General features: G+C 40.5%; 1 protein-coding gene across 1 annotated transcript in view; it reads right to left on the bottom strand.

The window, feature by feature from the left end:
* Positions 1-1608: 1608 nt before the first annotated feature.
* LOC106611600 (leucine-rich repeat, immunoglobulin-like domain and transmembrane domain-containing protein 3) overlaps positions 1609-16422 on the bottom strand; it is a 28522-nt gene continuing 13708 nt past the window's right edge. The window contains exons 3-4 of the mRNA XM_014211989.2: positions 3158-3463; positions 1609-2945 (exon numbers count right to left, since the gene is read on the bottom strand). Coding sequence (XP_014067464.1) covers positions 1897-2945; positions 3158-3463 — 1355 coding nt within the window. The 3' untranslated portion in view covers positions 1609-1896. The remainder of the gene's footprint in view (positions 2946-3157; positions 3464-16422) is intronic.

Below are 16422 nucleotides of genomic sequence, written 5' to 3'. Positions count from 1 at the left end.
ATCCATGGGAATGTCTTTCCGGCTCCACCCATGTTATCGGGATTTACGGCCATGCCTGTTCAGGCACCCAGAAGGCCGTGACCCATTGATTACGGTCCCGCTTTCTCACTGTGCTCGCCAGCCAGTGGGATAGGAAAGGAACACACATGGGTGACAGTGGATATATTTTGACATTTACATGCTCATATACACAGTCACACACATGGTTGGTGTATGTACAGACATCCACATACTCAATACCTAACATCTGTGAGACAGTGGAAGTGGAGCTCACTGTGGGATCGACAGAGAGGACAGAGGAAGGGTTGTAACATTGAGAAATATATGCACCTGTTGCTCAAGTGAGGAAAGGGCACAGAATCCCATTATTCATGGACAAAGACCAGAGATTATCACATTGGGAAAGACCACACCTAATAGACAATAGTGGAGTTGTTGTACAGATAGCCTATGACAGCACTGTAAGTGGTGCATCACACTGACCAACACTGCCATGTATACCCAAATGCTTATATGAAATATGAAGAAATGAAATGCATAAAGATTTGTTTTATTAAAAATAAGAATACAATACAATTGTATGTACAAATATATGCAACAGGTCACACAGAAACTGTGGCATTTGTTTGTTGGGCAGGTCAAATCTTTTAATATACTAGGGAGCGAGAAAATGTTTTAGGAACGTAAGGCATCGATTAGCTTGAAGGTTTGACCTTAAGTGAATAATTCTTGTCACCATTGCCAGCAGTATAAATAAATGTGTTGTTGGACTTACATGGAATAGGATAGCAGGTATGTCTGTTGATACCATATTGAGATCAATGAATGTCATATCTGTTTAAACCTGGTACGGTGTAGTGTATAGTGACAAAGAAGTAGGCCATAATGAACACTGAGACATACTATTTGATTACAGTATTATGGAAAATTGCATTCAACTGACTTTAATTTAAGCTCTGAGCTGTAAAGACAGCAATATCAAAATTGAGTTGTTACGATACCAGTATCATGAGCCCACTGAGCACACACTGGTTGAATCAACGTTGTTTTCATGTAATTTCAATGAACCAACCTAGAATAGACGTTGAATTGACATCTGTGCGCAGTAGAATACGATGATGATACTATGACAATATAATGCTGTTTGTTTGCCAATAGGGCTGTTTTCCTCAAGAAATTGAAACATGGTTTGTTTACTTGCCACGATACTTCTGAATATCGCGGTATTGGTGTTGTCACAAACCTACAGTGAGCTCCAAAAGAATTGTGACAGTGGACTATCAGGACTATCCGTAGCCATGGTAGCATCCACATTAATGTAGAAGTGTTTAGAAACATACTCTACTCTTATTTACAATTGAAGTGATTCCAAAATGACACAATACATTATTTACCATTAATTTCTATTGGGCACAAAATAATCTGAAATACAACCAAAACAAACAGCAAATGCATCCAACATATAATTATTGCGTGCTAGGAATATGGGACCATATAATATCCTTTTGACTACTTTAATACACATATAAGTGAATTTGTCCCAATATACTATATTTGGAGGGACTATGTACAAAAAGTGCTGTAATTTTTGAACATTTCACCCTCAAATGAAAGCTGACAGTCTGCACTTTAACCTCATAGTCATTGTATCATTTCAAATCCAAATTGATGGAGTACAAAACAACAAAACATTTGTCACTGTCCCAATACTTTTGGAGCTCACTGTATCTCAAAGTTCGTTTTTTTTGTTACAAAGAAATTAAGGCTGTAACAAACAGTGATTCATCTGGCAATTATTGTCATAAAGCTTTGAACATGCAAAACCTTGTAGTTTTCCTCAAAAAGATCTCCAGAGTTTGTATTAACTTTCGAGTCATGAAAAGTCTTAATCGAACGCTAGCACAAAAATTCTGATCTGGAACTGTCACTCTTGTATGTCATTTGTGAGTCAATACTTGACCTGGAACAGAGGAGCATCCTCTCTTGGGATTCCTTGGTCTGCCTGTAGGTCCACAATTCAGCGGAATTAGCGTTCAAGGTCCTCTGCTTCATTGATATCGTCTCAAACTTCACATACGTGTCTTTAGATAGCTCCTCGTCCGAAGAAGGCACATTGCTCCTGCAATAGAGTGAGAGGATCTTGTAGACCAGCAAACCAATGACAGGTAAAGCCACGGCGCAGGCAAAGCTGCTGATTATCATCAGCAGCTTGTTCGCAGCATTGTCCTCAACAAGGTCCAGGGTGAAGAAGTTGATACAGGGGTCTTTTCCCGCTGCACTTCCCTTGGAAACCAGACAAACCTGGTATCTCATTCCAGAAGTCAAGCCTTCGAGTAGAACTTTGCCACTCCCGGCATCGGTATCCATTGTCCTTTTGGAGTTGTCCTCCTCATCATAAGTGGAATAAACAACGGTGAGAGGTGCATTGCTCGGCAAACCTTCGGTCGTCCAGAGTAGAACCGCGCTATCCGGCGTTTCCTCCACGATCTCGAGATCTTGGACAGACTTGGAATCATCTTTCTTTTCACTCTGATCTGCCGCTAGCTTCCTGTCGCTGCCTTGTGTGATCTCGGATGGTTTGGATGGTGCTATCTGCTGCACGTTGCTGGGCGTGGGTTTCTTCTTGGTGAGGATGGGTGGCAAGATGGCTGGGTGCGTGGTCGTGGGTGGGGCGGTAGTGGTAGACGGCGCACTAGGGGAGTTTGAGAAGCCAGTTTCCGGAGCAGAGGACGTTGTGGATAGGCTATTCCCTGCAGCCTCTATGTTGGGCCTCTCTGGAGGCATGTTTGTAGTGACATAACCTGCCACAGACAGGGTGATGGCAGCCTCTGCGTTGCCGGCGAAGTTCTTAGCCTTGCAGCTGTACTCCCCGTTGTCTTTGTACGAGACCCCATTCAGGCTGATGATGGACCATCGGACACCCTCTCCTGGAGACTCCTGGACAACTATAGGTAGATCATGTAAATGCAAATACTTAATCATTGCCAAGATGTAGACTTTATTTTATTGAATCACAAAGATTATTTTATTGAATGATAACTGTAGAACATAAGTAAATCTTAACAAAGGAATTTGTTAATTTTTATTTTTTTTGATAAACATGTTGAATAATACACTGTATGCATTTTCTTATAATAAAATGTTTCACTGTTGATACCTGTGTTGTTGACACGTGAGCCATCTGAAGTAGTCCAGATGAGGGTAGGCGTGGGGTAACCCGTGGTATCACAGCGCAGGAGCACGTTGCTGCCCACCGAGGCTGTGATCTTGGTGGCTGACATCATGACGGATGGCTTGAGACATTGGTCCAGTTCCACCCTTTGGAACATAACACCAGCCAGGTTTTCAGGCCCGCTGCAAGACAGGAACTGGTCCATTAGTACCACTGACGTGTCAGACATTTTGGAAAGCTCGATCAGCTTGGAGATCCTGCAGTCGCAGACCCACGGGTTGTCCTGAAGACCTGCAGAGGACAAAAGTGGAAATGTTTGTGAATGTTATGTTAAATTCAACTTACATTTATGTTTGTGAAAAGGTTAGGGAACATGGCAGTGGATCCGAGATTAAGAACATGCAAGCAATGCTGTGATCCATGCTTATGCTAATGTGGCTATTAACGTAAATTGGAGTTTCTCCTAGCTCATACACAAATTATACACAATTTGTATTTTAGTTGAAGTATACCTCTAACATGATATGTTCCCATCTCTGTTTAACTTGTACATATCTAAGTTCAACAAAAACATTCACTGCATAATATGCCATGATTTCCATGTTCATAAATATTTCCACCCAAATTATAGAACAAAAACTATACATAGTTACTTTTTTGAACAGCTAGAATTATAATTCAGTGTTCTGATTCTAGGTATGCATACAGTAGTGTCACAACTGAGCCATCCTTCTGCAATGATCAGATTTACCAAACCGCTTACCCCTTCAAAGTATGACGATACAAATGCAAATAAAAAATGATTGATCATTGGTCAAAAATCAGATCAGATTGTGATGTCATGTTGTGGGCCAAAAAACTCCATTCCACCAGAACATCATGAAATTCTAGGACACTATCATAATTTTCACAATTTCAGTGTTATTTCGACCACACGCCAGGGTAGGCTGTCATTGTAAATAAGAATTTGTTCTTAATGCCTAGCTAAATAAAAAAAATATATGAAAAAAATTGGAGGTAGAACCACAGTGTTGCAGCATGCTGTGTTTGCCTCTCTGCCTCTGTCATGAAGAGCGGTGATTGTAGAAATCGATGGTCTCATCGTTGAACGTCAATTTGTCTGACAGTTTTGATATCCGTTCATCATGATCCATTACACCTCATGGCACAGCAGGCTGCTTAATACTAAAATACAAATATCAATTTTCTTTCTTCAAACATGCTTAAAACATTATGTAAAATTTTCATCAAGACTAAACATTTTGAATTACCCACAATCCTCTAAAAACGGAGCCCCGTGGCACATTCGGAGCCCCGTGGCACATTGTTGCAAGAACTTAAACTTATTAAGTTTATATGAGTAAATAAATCACTCAATGTTCTCTCTCTTTGGTTACCCGCATCAGGATACTTACATTTGGAGCACCATATTAACTTGGATTTGTTGTTAAAGGTAGACTCACACACTCACACAAAGTATCTGCGCATGTGCACAGGTTTGCTTCACGTTGTGTACAGTGTAGTAGCCAGGGCACCAGAACAGCGGAGAAGTTGAGCGTCAAGCTTCAGTGCTCTTACTTGTGGGAGAAATGTACCCACTCTGCAGTTTACTTTCTGCATCTACGTCATATCATTGAGTCTAAGTTTACATTTTTGTGGAAAATGAAATTAACAAATCATCTAAATGACATATGTTGTTTCTTTTTTTGTCAATTTCAATTCACCCCAGAATATTGTTTTTCAGTGTACAGTTCAGTGTACTCAAACACACATGAACACATATACACAAACTCTCTATCTCTCTCCCTCCTTCTCTCTCTCTCTCTCTCTCTCTCTCTCTCCCTCCTTCTCTCTCTCTCTCTCTCTCTCTCTCTCTCTCTCTCTCTCTCTCTCCACATGCACACATGCACGTTCACACACACACACACACACACACACACACACACACACACACACACACACACACACACACACACACACACACACACACACACACGCACGTGTAAGTGCATGTGTGTTGCAGAAACCCTGTAGCCTTTCTTGCAGTCAAATAACCAAATCTCCCTCTAGTGGCCTCATGGGTGGAATGTTATTAATATTTTTAATAATTTCATAATTAATTAACATTATTTATTTTCAAACGCCGAAAATTCAGTTTTTCTATGTCAAACGGTTTTGTTATATTACTGTCTTTTGTGATGTACAGTGCATTCGGAAACTATTTAGACCCCTTGACTTTTTCCACATTTTATTACGTTACACCCTTATTCTAAAATTGATTAAAAAAAAGTTGTTCCTCATCACATACAATACCCCATAATGACAAAGTGAAAACAGGTGTTTAGTGGCTTTCATCATTCTTAAGTGGAAGAAGTTTGGAACCACAAAGACTCTTCCTAGAACTGGCCGTCCGGCCAACCTGAGCAATCGGCGGAAAGGGCCTTAGTCAGGGAGGTGACTAAGAACCCAATGTTCGCTCTGACAGAGCTCCAGAGTTTCTCTGTGGAGATGGAAGAAACTTCCAGAAGGACAATCATCTCTGCAGCACTCCACCAATTAGGCCTTTATGGTAGAGTGACCAGACGGAAGCCAATCCTCAGTAAAATGCATATGACAGCCTGCTTGGAGTTTGCCAAAAGGCACCTAAAGGACTCAGACCATAAGGAACAACATTCTCTGGTCTGATGAAACCAAGATTGAACTCTTTGGCCTGAATGTCAAGCGTCACGTCTTAAGGAAACCTGGCACCATCCCTACGGTGAAGCAAGGTGGTGGCAGCATCATGCTTTGGGGATTATTTCGGCTTTAGGGACTGGGAGACTAGTCAGGATTGAGGGAAAGATGAACGGAGCAAAGTACAGAGAGATCCTGAAAACCTGCTGCAGAGCGCTCAGGACCTGAGACTGGGGATAGTTTCACCTTCCAACAGGACAATGAACCTAAGCACACAGCCAAAACAACACAGGAGGGGCTTTGGGACAAGTCTCTGAATGTCCTTTAATGGCCCAGCCAGAGCCCAGACGTGAACCTGGTCGAACATCTCTGGAGAGACATGAAAAGATACCTGAAAATAGCTGTGCTGTGATGCTCCCCATCCAACCTTACAGAGCTTGAGAAAATCTGCAGAGAAGAATTTGAGAAACTCCCCAAATACAGGTGTTTCAAGCTTGTAGCGTCATACCCAAGAAGACTCAAGGCTGTAAACGCTGCCAAAGGTGCTTCAACAAAGTACTGAGTAAAGGGTCTGAATACTTAAGTACATGTCATATTTCATTTTTTTTTTTTGAATACAATTGCAAACAAAAATTCTAAAAACCTGTTTTTTCTTTGTCATTATGGAGTATTGTGTGTAGATTGATGAGGGGGAAAACAATTTAATACATTTTAGAATAAGGCTGCAATGTAACAAAATGTGAAAAAAGTAAATGTGTCTGAATACTTTCCGAATGCATTATATATGCTGTTAAGTGTAATATTGGGATGCAAACTCAAAATTGAATACATTTCAACTCTATATCTAACATGGTACTGGTGTTACTTTTTTTTAGCCCATAACCATGTGTGTGAGGTGTATACTTTTGTTTCAAAGTAGATGTGTCACGTCCTGACCAGTTTAAAGGTTATTTGTTATGGTAGTTTGGTCAGGACGTGGCAGAGGATATTTGTTTTATGTGGTTTGGGGTGGTGGTTTTGTAGAAGGGTATTTGATTTATGTATTCCGGGGTTTTTGGGCACTGTTCTATGTTAATGTATTTCTATGTTTAGTCTAGTTAGTTGTATTTCTATGTTTAGGTTAATGGGGGTTGGACTCTCAATTGGAGGCAGGTGCTTTCTCGTTGCCTCTGATTGGGAGTCCTATATATGGGTAATTGTTTGGTGTAGTGTTTGTGGGAGATTGTTTCTTGTTTTGCCTGTGTGAGCCTTACAAGACTGTTTTGTTGTTCGTGAGTTTGTTATTTTGGTGTTCATTTTGATTTCAAATAAATATCAAGATGAGCATCCACATTCCTGCTGCGTTTTGGTCCTTCATTCCAGACGACAAGCGTGAAAAGATGTGTTTAAGACTACCAAGAAACCCTGATTTAGCCCACTGTAGTAAAATTAACCAGATTAGTGGGACTTAACTGCGGCCAACCCAACAGCAAACTCTAAATCTGGTGTTAGCTTTTTTCCCAGCCCTACCTGTTTTTTTAAAGGTACAATCTGCAGTTGTTACATTTTTGGCTATTAAATTAATTATATACTGTATACCCATTGATTATTGAAGATTATAAACTGGGTGGTTCGAGCCCTGAATGCTGATTGGCTGACAGCTGTGGTATATCAGACCGTATACCACGGGTAGGAAAAACATTTTTTTTTACAGCACTCCGTGATGCGTCGGGCCTAAGAACATCCCTTATCCGTGGTGTATTGGCCATATACCACACCCCTTGTGCCTTATTGCTTAAATATAACGTAGACATATCCCATGAGTTTAGTACAAATGTACTACCCCATCAAAACCCCAAATATAAGCTTTTTTTTACTCCAATGTATGTAAACACTGTAATTGTAAACAAACACTGTGAAGCCTCAAAATATGGTTAAAACTATATTTTGATGTCATGGATAGTCAGTCCTTCTATCCATAGCTCTATCTATGAATTTCTGAGTGGTTACATTTCTCGAGCCCCATTCCTTAGCTTTAACCAAACTAGTGGTGGGGTGCCGCTTTGTTATTGTTTGAACTGCTGATTTCCCCTTTACAGTTGTTCTCAAGCTATTTTTGAATATGTGTTGAAACGTATCTATAGCAGAACAGCAATGATCAAATGCTCTAATACATTTACAGAACTTCTGATCATTTTCTCTCCGTTGTACCTGACTTGCATATCTTAGACCATCTTTTGCAAAACTTTAAATACAAATGTCAAAAGTGAATACAAAATTGACTCTTAAGTGTTTTGTTCACTGAATATCAACACATTGTTTTCATCAGAAGATACATTTTCCATCAATCAGTGAATACTACTGCACAAAATACTAAATCACCCCATCAGTGTCATAACATGTCTAATATAGGGAAAGATCTAGGCAATGGGGACTGTCAAATTTTGTATGATTTTTTACGATATTGCAGACATGCAGAGAACTTCTAAGTCCCTTTGGGTTACTACTAAGTCATCCCCTCTCCAACATTGTGACCTTCAATTATAGAGCTTTGCCTGGGTGTGTACTGAAGCCTATATATACATATACGTTGTGTTCCTCCATTGTATTCAGCTTTCCTTACTTCAATTGTGGATTGTGTTTCTGTGCGCCAATGGAAAGTCTACAAAACTATGCAAACCAGCCTATGTATTGAATACATGGAATTGTATTGTTATGATAGTGATTAATGAATCCTGCTCACTGTGTGCTTTTTATTTAAAATCAGGAATAATATTTGATTTGATGTGCATTCAATTGTTCGGTGAAATATGCATAAAAGGAGAGTATTTGTCCATAATTCTGCATCTTTGGATAGTTGTAAATGCAAATTTTGATCGTCTTTGACTGCAAAGAAAATGTATTGATCTACTGGGAATTTTAAAAGACAGACTGACTTTCTGTTTTGCAAAAGGACACAGAGTTCTGCGTCTTGTTATCTTTGTTTTGAAAATCGACCACATTGTTCCAAAAAATGTTTGTATGCAATTGACAAAAATTGTAATAGACCTATTGGAAAAAATAACATTAACCACTAAGCATTTGTTTAATTTCTAACTCTTTAAATCAGACTTAGGGTAACATTAAAAACTTAAGTTTAGAAAATTGTAGTACTAAAGACTAGATCAAATATTGCTCTGTGATAGCCTCTTGATGCAGCCTTTCAGTATTGAAGTGGGCCAACCTCTGAACAGTGCTGAAATGGGTATTCTATCATGTGATGGTACAGGAGGTGTCTATATTCTGTACATGGGACATTGTGTGTTTTCCTTAGGGAAAAGCTAATCTTGTTTCTCCTTCAAGTCCGCCAGGGCATACAGTACAACAAGCTTTTTCGTCAGGGATAAAATAGCCTGTCCTTAAACAGGAAACCTGGCACCATCCCTACGGTGAAGAATGGTGGTGGCAGCATCATGCTTTGGGGATTATTTCAGCTTCAGGGACTGGGAGACTAGTCAGGATTGAGGGAAAGATGAACGGAGCAAAGTACAGAGAGATCCTGAAAACCTGCTGCAGAGCGCTCAGGACCTGAGACTGTGGAAAGTTTCACCTTCCCATTAGGGCATTATGGGCTGTGCCCCACTTATGATTGGTAAAAAAAAAAAAAAAAATGCAATTGGTGTAAAAAAAATAAGTACAAATATTTTTATAAAAACTATTATATAGAAATTATATAATTTTATAATTAATGGATTATGTGTTAAATGCTCATAAAAGTGTGGTAAATTTACAAATGTTTCTGTTTCAAAAATATATTGTTGAAAACAAGCTATTCAGTTACGTAATAATTTGTCCCTCAGTGACAGCCAGCAGCAGCAGCTCTGCCTCTGTGGGGAGCATAGGTTGTGCAAACATTGCTTGGATTGTTTTGCCAGCTATTTGCTGTGAGGGGGAACTGCCCCAGTGAAATAGTAGGATTTCATAGCATAAATTATAACAGCTCAAAGTAAACAGCACAAAGACCATCCTGGGGCGCTCAAACGTGCATCCGTTCAGTCAGAACTTCAGGGTCTGCTCTGGTGTCCATCCCAATGAGTCTCTCATGCCAGACGGCTTACTTCCACACTTGAGACTAGATCTGCTCTATCAGGTACAGATGACCCTAAAGCAAAAAGCAAATTGTAATTAACTTGTAAATAAATAATCATAACAGTCATGGGATCCTAGGACCTGATAAACCGGACAACTACATCCAACCAGAGTCAAAGGACAGAGGGATAGACTAGCTAGAACCATCTCATCACGGACCTGGTTAGCTCCCATGCCAATGTCTAATCTTTTTAAACTAATATCTGACTAACTGTGAAATATGAAGTTATTTCAGAATGAAATGTAACTGTCTAGCGCATAATGTTTTGTGACATTATGTTAGTTAGCGATCTCCAGTTAGACAATGTGTTTCCACTTATTGCATCTGCATGCATGTTGCATTCTCGCTGGTTTCCAGTAGTTACCACAGCCACAGCCAAGTCAAAACAGTCTAGGGCCTATATTGTAAAAATTCATGAAAACAAGAATGACCTATTTGGTCTTCATTTAAGTTTAGGGTTAGGCATAAGGTTAGTAGTGTGGTTAGTGTTAGGGTTAAGGTTAGGTTTAAAATCACATTTTAAGAAGAGAAATTGTAGAAATAGGCAGACTTTATGACTTTGTAGCTGTGGTAACTAGTGACAACCATTCTCCCCGGTGGACTCTTTGTTCGTGAGCTTGCTGCTTATTCTATATACACTGAACAAAAATATAAACACAACATGCAACAATTTAAAAGATTTTACTGAGTCACAGTTCATATAAGGAAATCAGTAAATTTAAATAAATTCATTAAGCACTATTGTATGAATTTCACAGGGCACAGGGCAAGGGTGCAGCCATGTATTTTATTTTTTTTATTTCACCTGTATTTAACCAGGTAGGCCAGCTGAGAACAAGTTCTCATTTACAACTGCGACCTGGCCAAGATAAAGCAAAGCAGTGCGACAAAAACAACGACACAGAGTTGCACACGGGATAAACAAACGTACAGTCAATAACACAATAGAAAAAAAAATCTGTATACAGTGTGTGCAAATGAAGTATGGAGGTAAGGCAATAAATAGGCCAATAGTGGCGAAGTAATTACAATTTAGCAAGTTACACTGGAGTGATATATGTGCAGATGAGGATGTGCAAGTAGAAATACTAGTGTGCAAAAGAGCAGAAAAACAAAAACACATATGGGGATGAGGTAGGTAGCTGGTTGGATGGGCTATTTACAGATGGGCTGTGCACAGCTGCAGCGATCGGTGAGCTGCTCTGACAGCTGACGCTTAAAGTTAGTGAGGAAGATATGTCTCCAACTTCAGTGATTTTTGCAATTTGTTCCAGTAATTGGCAGCAGAGAACTGTAAGGAAAGGCGGCCAAAGGAGGTGATGGCTTTGGGGATGACCAGTGAAATATACATGCTGGAGCGCGTGCTGCAGGTGGGTATTGCTATGGTGACCAGTGAGCTGAGATAAGGCGGAGCTATACCTAGCAAAAACTTATAGATGACCTGGAGCCAGTGGGTTTGGCGACGAACATGTAGTGAGCACCAGCCAATGAGAGCATACAGGTCGCAGTGGTTGGTAGTATATGGGGCTTTGGTGACAAAATGGATGGCACTGTGATAGACTGCATCCTATTTGCTTTCTCCCACTGGGGAGAAATGCTCACTAACAAGGATGTAAACAACTTTGTGCAAAACATTTGAGGCAAATACGTTTTTTGTGCGTTTGAAAAATGTTGGGGATTTTTTATTTCAGCTCATGAAACATGGTACCAACACTTTACATATTGCGTTTATATTTTTGTTCAGTGTGGTATAATCTAATCTCTAATCTCTTAAAAACAGTTGCATTATGTGCAGCAGTGATAATTCCGTTTTTGACATGCGAAAGTGAAATGCTGTTGTTCAAATGCACAGATCACGATCACTTTATATACATAATCTTCTTACAGAAACACTCCGGTAGTTCAAAAACTTGGCATCATATCTCTGTCATGCTGCTTTGTTGACAAATCCAACCACCTCGTGCCCTGGGTATTCAGCCAATCAGTGGCCGCCGCTGTACCCCACTCTTCAAGCTAGTTCTCAGACAGAGAGTGGAAGAGGGAGTGTTTTCTTTAAGCTGGACAATCTTCAGTCATAACAGTCTACATTTTTCTTCAGTCATAATGAAGTCCATATTTTGCAGCTAGCTTAGTTGATAGGTGTCTATTGTACATGTTGTGATCTGAAGAGTATATCACAAAGAGTATAGTATATTATAAACTGGTTACATTGGTAACCAATTTATAATAGCAATAAGGCATATCAGGTATTTTTGGTATATTGCCAATATACCAAGGCTAAGGGCTGTATCCAGGCACTCCACGTTGCGTCGTGCTTAAGAACAGCCCTTAGCCATGGTACAGTTAATAGGCCATATATACCACACCCCCTTGAGCATTATTGCTTAATTATCAATAATTCATTTTTTAAATAAAAAAAAAAATGTCCCATTGTAACTGTAAGTCCCTAACCAAGTCCCCATTTATTTATTTTTTTTGTTTTAATGAATCCGAATGCTCTTAAAGATGGATACATCAGTGGATACATCAGTTGGTACATCAGCTTTCTATTCAGAGTTTGACATGTCAATTAAAAGTTGAGTACATCTGAGGGCCTGCTTACACCTTCAGACACCTTCACAATCTGTGAGATTTAGTGTAAAGCCCAAAATACATGGCATGCTTGTGCAAATCAAAGCATGGAAAAATAGCAAATTAGATTTGTCAAAGCCAGTGGTCAGAAAGGGAGTATCATTGCATGATAACTTTAACTCCCCACTTCTTTTGAGGTGGATCTAAAATAAGTTGACAAGAGGCGCATTCAACAAGCAATGCATTTGCAAACATTTGCTGTGAACTGTGTTTGTTAAAAACATAATTTGTAACGTTTTTTTTCTCACAAACATTGCATTCCGTTAGTTCTAGCTATTCTTGCTGATAACATAATGGACCGACCATGCAAAATGTTGGATTTAGCTATGGCTTCTGCCATAATGGATTACTTTTCAGATCCTATTCCCAATGTCACGGAGTGGCTGCAGATTTTAGTGGGTGTATCAACACCGAAAAGTGAGTCAAGGTTCATGTGCATAGAGAAAAATAATGAATAGAATGGGCTTGGAAGCTCTAACACTGGCAATTTAACTGGTAAACTCATGATACAATAATTTCCATGGTAACGTAGAATGTTTATTCAAATTATGTTAACTGATGTGGCAATGAAATAGAATTTTTGTAATGTCAGTTGAGTTGAATCAACAAATCACAGCACATGTTGATGGGTTCACTTCCTGCTTTTGCGTCTTGCTTTTGCTTCTTGCTGTGCTCCTATGGGTACAATCTCAATAACCGCCAGTCCCCCCATTATGCCATCATGGACTTAAATGGGGACGCCCATTCTATTCATAAAATGTATATGGTTATGGAGAAAGTCATCCCTCGCTACAACGACTTCGCCTTTCGGTCTCATTTTCGGACGAGCCGACAGAGATGGTCACCTTGTTTTTTTATGTATTATTTCTTACATTGTGAGCCTAGAAAATTGGATATAAAAGCGATGTCAAATTACCAACATTACGACCAGGAATACGTCTTTCCTAAAGCGGATCCTTAGTTCGGACCTTCACCCTGGACATGGGATCTTATCCCAGAGGCCGATGTCACGTCCTGACCATAGTAAGATTTTATTTTCTATGGTAGAGTAGGTCAGGGCGTGACAGGGTGTGTTTTGTGTTTTTCTATGTTTTCTATTTCTATGTTTAGTTCTAGTTTTCTATTTCTATGTTTTTTTGGGGGGGATGATCTCCAATTAGAGGCAGCTGGAGATCATACTTAAGTATTTTAATTTTTTTCACCTGCATTTCTGGGTAGTCGTGTTCTGTTTAGTCTATGTACCTGACAGAACTGTGAGCTGATCGTTTTCGCTTTTGTTATTTTCTTTAGTGTTCTGTGTTAAAATACATTTCATCATGAGCACTCAATACACTGCGCTTTGGTCCCCTCTCTACGACAGTCGTTACAGCCAGCCCAAAACAACGCGGTCACCGCAGGAGAGGCAGACGGAGTGGCCTACTGGTCAGACTCAGAAGGTGAGCACACCATCCACCGCTTCCAGAACATATTACTCGCCAATGTAATGGACAAAATAAGGGTATGAGTTGCCTTCCAGAGAGACATCAGAGATTGTAACATTCTCTATTTCACGGAAACATGGCTCACTCGGGATATGTTGTCAGAGTCGCCTTCTGGATCATTGCTACTCTAACTTCCGCGATACATACAAAGCCCTCCCGGCCCTGCCTTCGGCATATCTGACCGTGCTCAGGTCTATTCAAAGCTGGTCTGACCAATTGGATTCCACGCTTCAAGATTGCTTCGATCATGTGGGCTGGGATATGTTCCGGATAGCCTCAGACAACAACATTGATGTATACGCTGACTGGGTGAGCGAGTTTATTAGCAAGTGCATCGGAGATGCCGAATGCACAGTGACAATTAAAGCCTTTCCTAACCAGAAACCGTGGATTGACGGCAGCATTCACGCAAAACTGAAAGCGCTAACCATCGCGTTTAATCAAGGCAAGGTGACTGGAAGCAGCTATTCCAACCCAGGGCAATCAAACAAGCAAAGAGTCAGTATAGAGACAAAAGAGTCGCAATTCAATGGCTCAAACACGAGATGTATGTGGCAGGGTCTGCAGTCAATCACAGATTACAAAAAGAAAACAAGCCCCGTCACGGACATCGACGTCTTGCTACCACGCACCCTTATGGGGCCCCAGTGTTGAGGATCAGCAGGGTGGAGATGTTGTTTCCTACCTTCACCACTTGGTGGAGACCCTGGGTCTCGACCCCGCCCTGTGCAACTGGGTCCTGGACTTTCTGACGGGCCACCCCCAGGTGGTGAAAGTAAGAAACAACATCTCCACCCTGCTGATCATCAACACTGGGGCCCCACAAGGGTGCGTTCTCAGCCCTCTCCTGTACTCCCTGTTCACCCATGACTGTGTGGCCATGCACGGTTCCAACTCAATCATCAAGTTTGCAGACGACACTACAGTGGTAGGCTTGATTACCAACAACAACGAGATGGCCTACAGGGAGGAGGTGAGGGCCCTCGGAGTGTGGTGTCAGGAAAAAAACCTCTCACTCAACGTCAACAAAACAAAGGAGATGATAGTGAACTTCAGGAAACAGCAGAGGGAGCACATCGATGGGACAGTAGCGGAGAAGGTGGGACGTTTTAAGTACCTCGACATACACATCACAGACAAACTGAAATGGTCCACTCACACAGACAGCGTGGTGAAGAAGGCGCAACAGCGACCTCTTCAAACTCAGCAGGCTGAAGAAATGTGGCTTGCCCACCTAAAACACTCACTAACTTTTACAGATGCACAATCAAGAGCATCCTGTTGGGCTGTATCACCACCTGGTACGGTAACTGCACCGCCCTCAACCTCCTCATCCTCCAGGACACCTACAGCGCTGATGTCACAGGAAGGCCAAAAAGATCATCAAGGACAACAACCACCCGAGCCACTGCTTGTTCACTCCACTATCATCAAGAAGGCGAGGTCAGTACAGGTACATCAAAGCTGGGTCCGAGAGACTGAAAAACAGCTTCTATCGCAAGGCTATCAGACTGCTAAACAGCAATCACTAACTCAGAGAGGCTGCTGCCTACATTGAGACCCAATCACTCGCCACTTTAATAAATGGATCACTAGTCACTTTATACAATGCACTCTAAATAATGCCACTTTAATAACGTTTACATATCTTACATTACTCATATCCCATGTATATGATGTATTTTATACCATCTATTGCTCATCCATATACTTACATGTACATATTCTCATTCACCCCTTTAGATTTGTGTGTATTAGGTAGTTGTTGGGGAATTGTTAGATTACTTGTTAGATATTACTGCATTGTCGGAACTAGAAGCACAAGCTTTTCCCTACACTCGTATTAACATCTGCTAACCATGTGTATGTGACAAATATCATTTGATTTGATTTGCAATATCTTAGGTCAATAAGTATTCAACCCCTTTGGAATGGCAAGCCTAAATAATTTCAAGAGTAAAAAATGTGCTTATCAAGTCACATAATAAATTGCATGGAATCACTCCGTGTGCAATAATAGTGTTAAACATGATTTTTTGAATGACTACCTTACAGTATCTCTGTGCCCCACACAAACATTATCTGTAAGGTCCCTCAGTCGCGCAGTGAACTTCAAACACAGATTCAACCACAAACACTAGTGAGTTTTTCCAATGCCTCTCAAAGAAGGGCACCTTTTGGTAGATGAGTAAAAATAAAAATAGCAGACATTGAATTTCCCTTTGAGCATGGTGAAATTATTAATTACACTTTTGGATGGTGTATCACTAACATAGAGAGGCTGCTGCCAACATACAGACTGAAATCTCTGGCCACTTTAATTAATGGACTTAATAAAGGTATCACTAGTCACTTTA

This window comes from Salmo salar, chromosome ssa09, assembly GCF_905237065.1.
Source record: "Salmo salar chromosome ssa09, Ssal_v3.1, whole genome shotgun sequence".
Classification (NCBI taxonomy): Eukaryota; Metazoa; Chordata; class Actinopteri; order Salmoniformes; family Salmonidae; genus Salmo; species Salmo salar.
The sequence above is the reverse complement of the archived record's forward strand: the minus strand, read 5'-3'. Positions and strand labels throughout refer to the sequence as shown.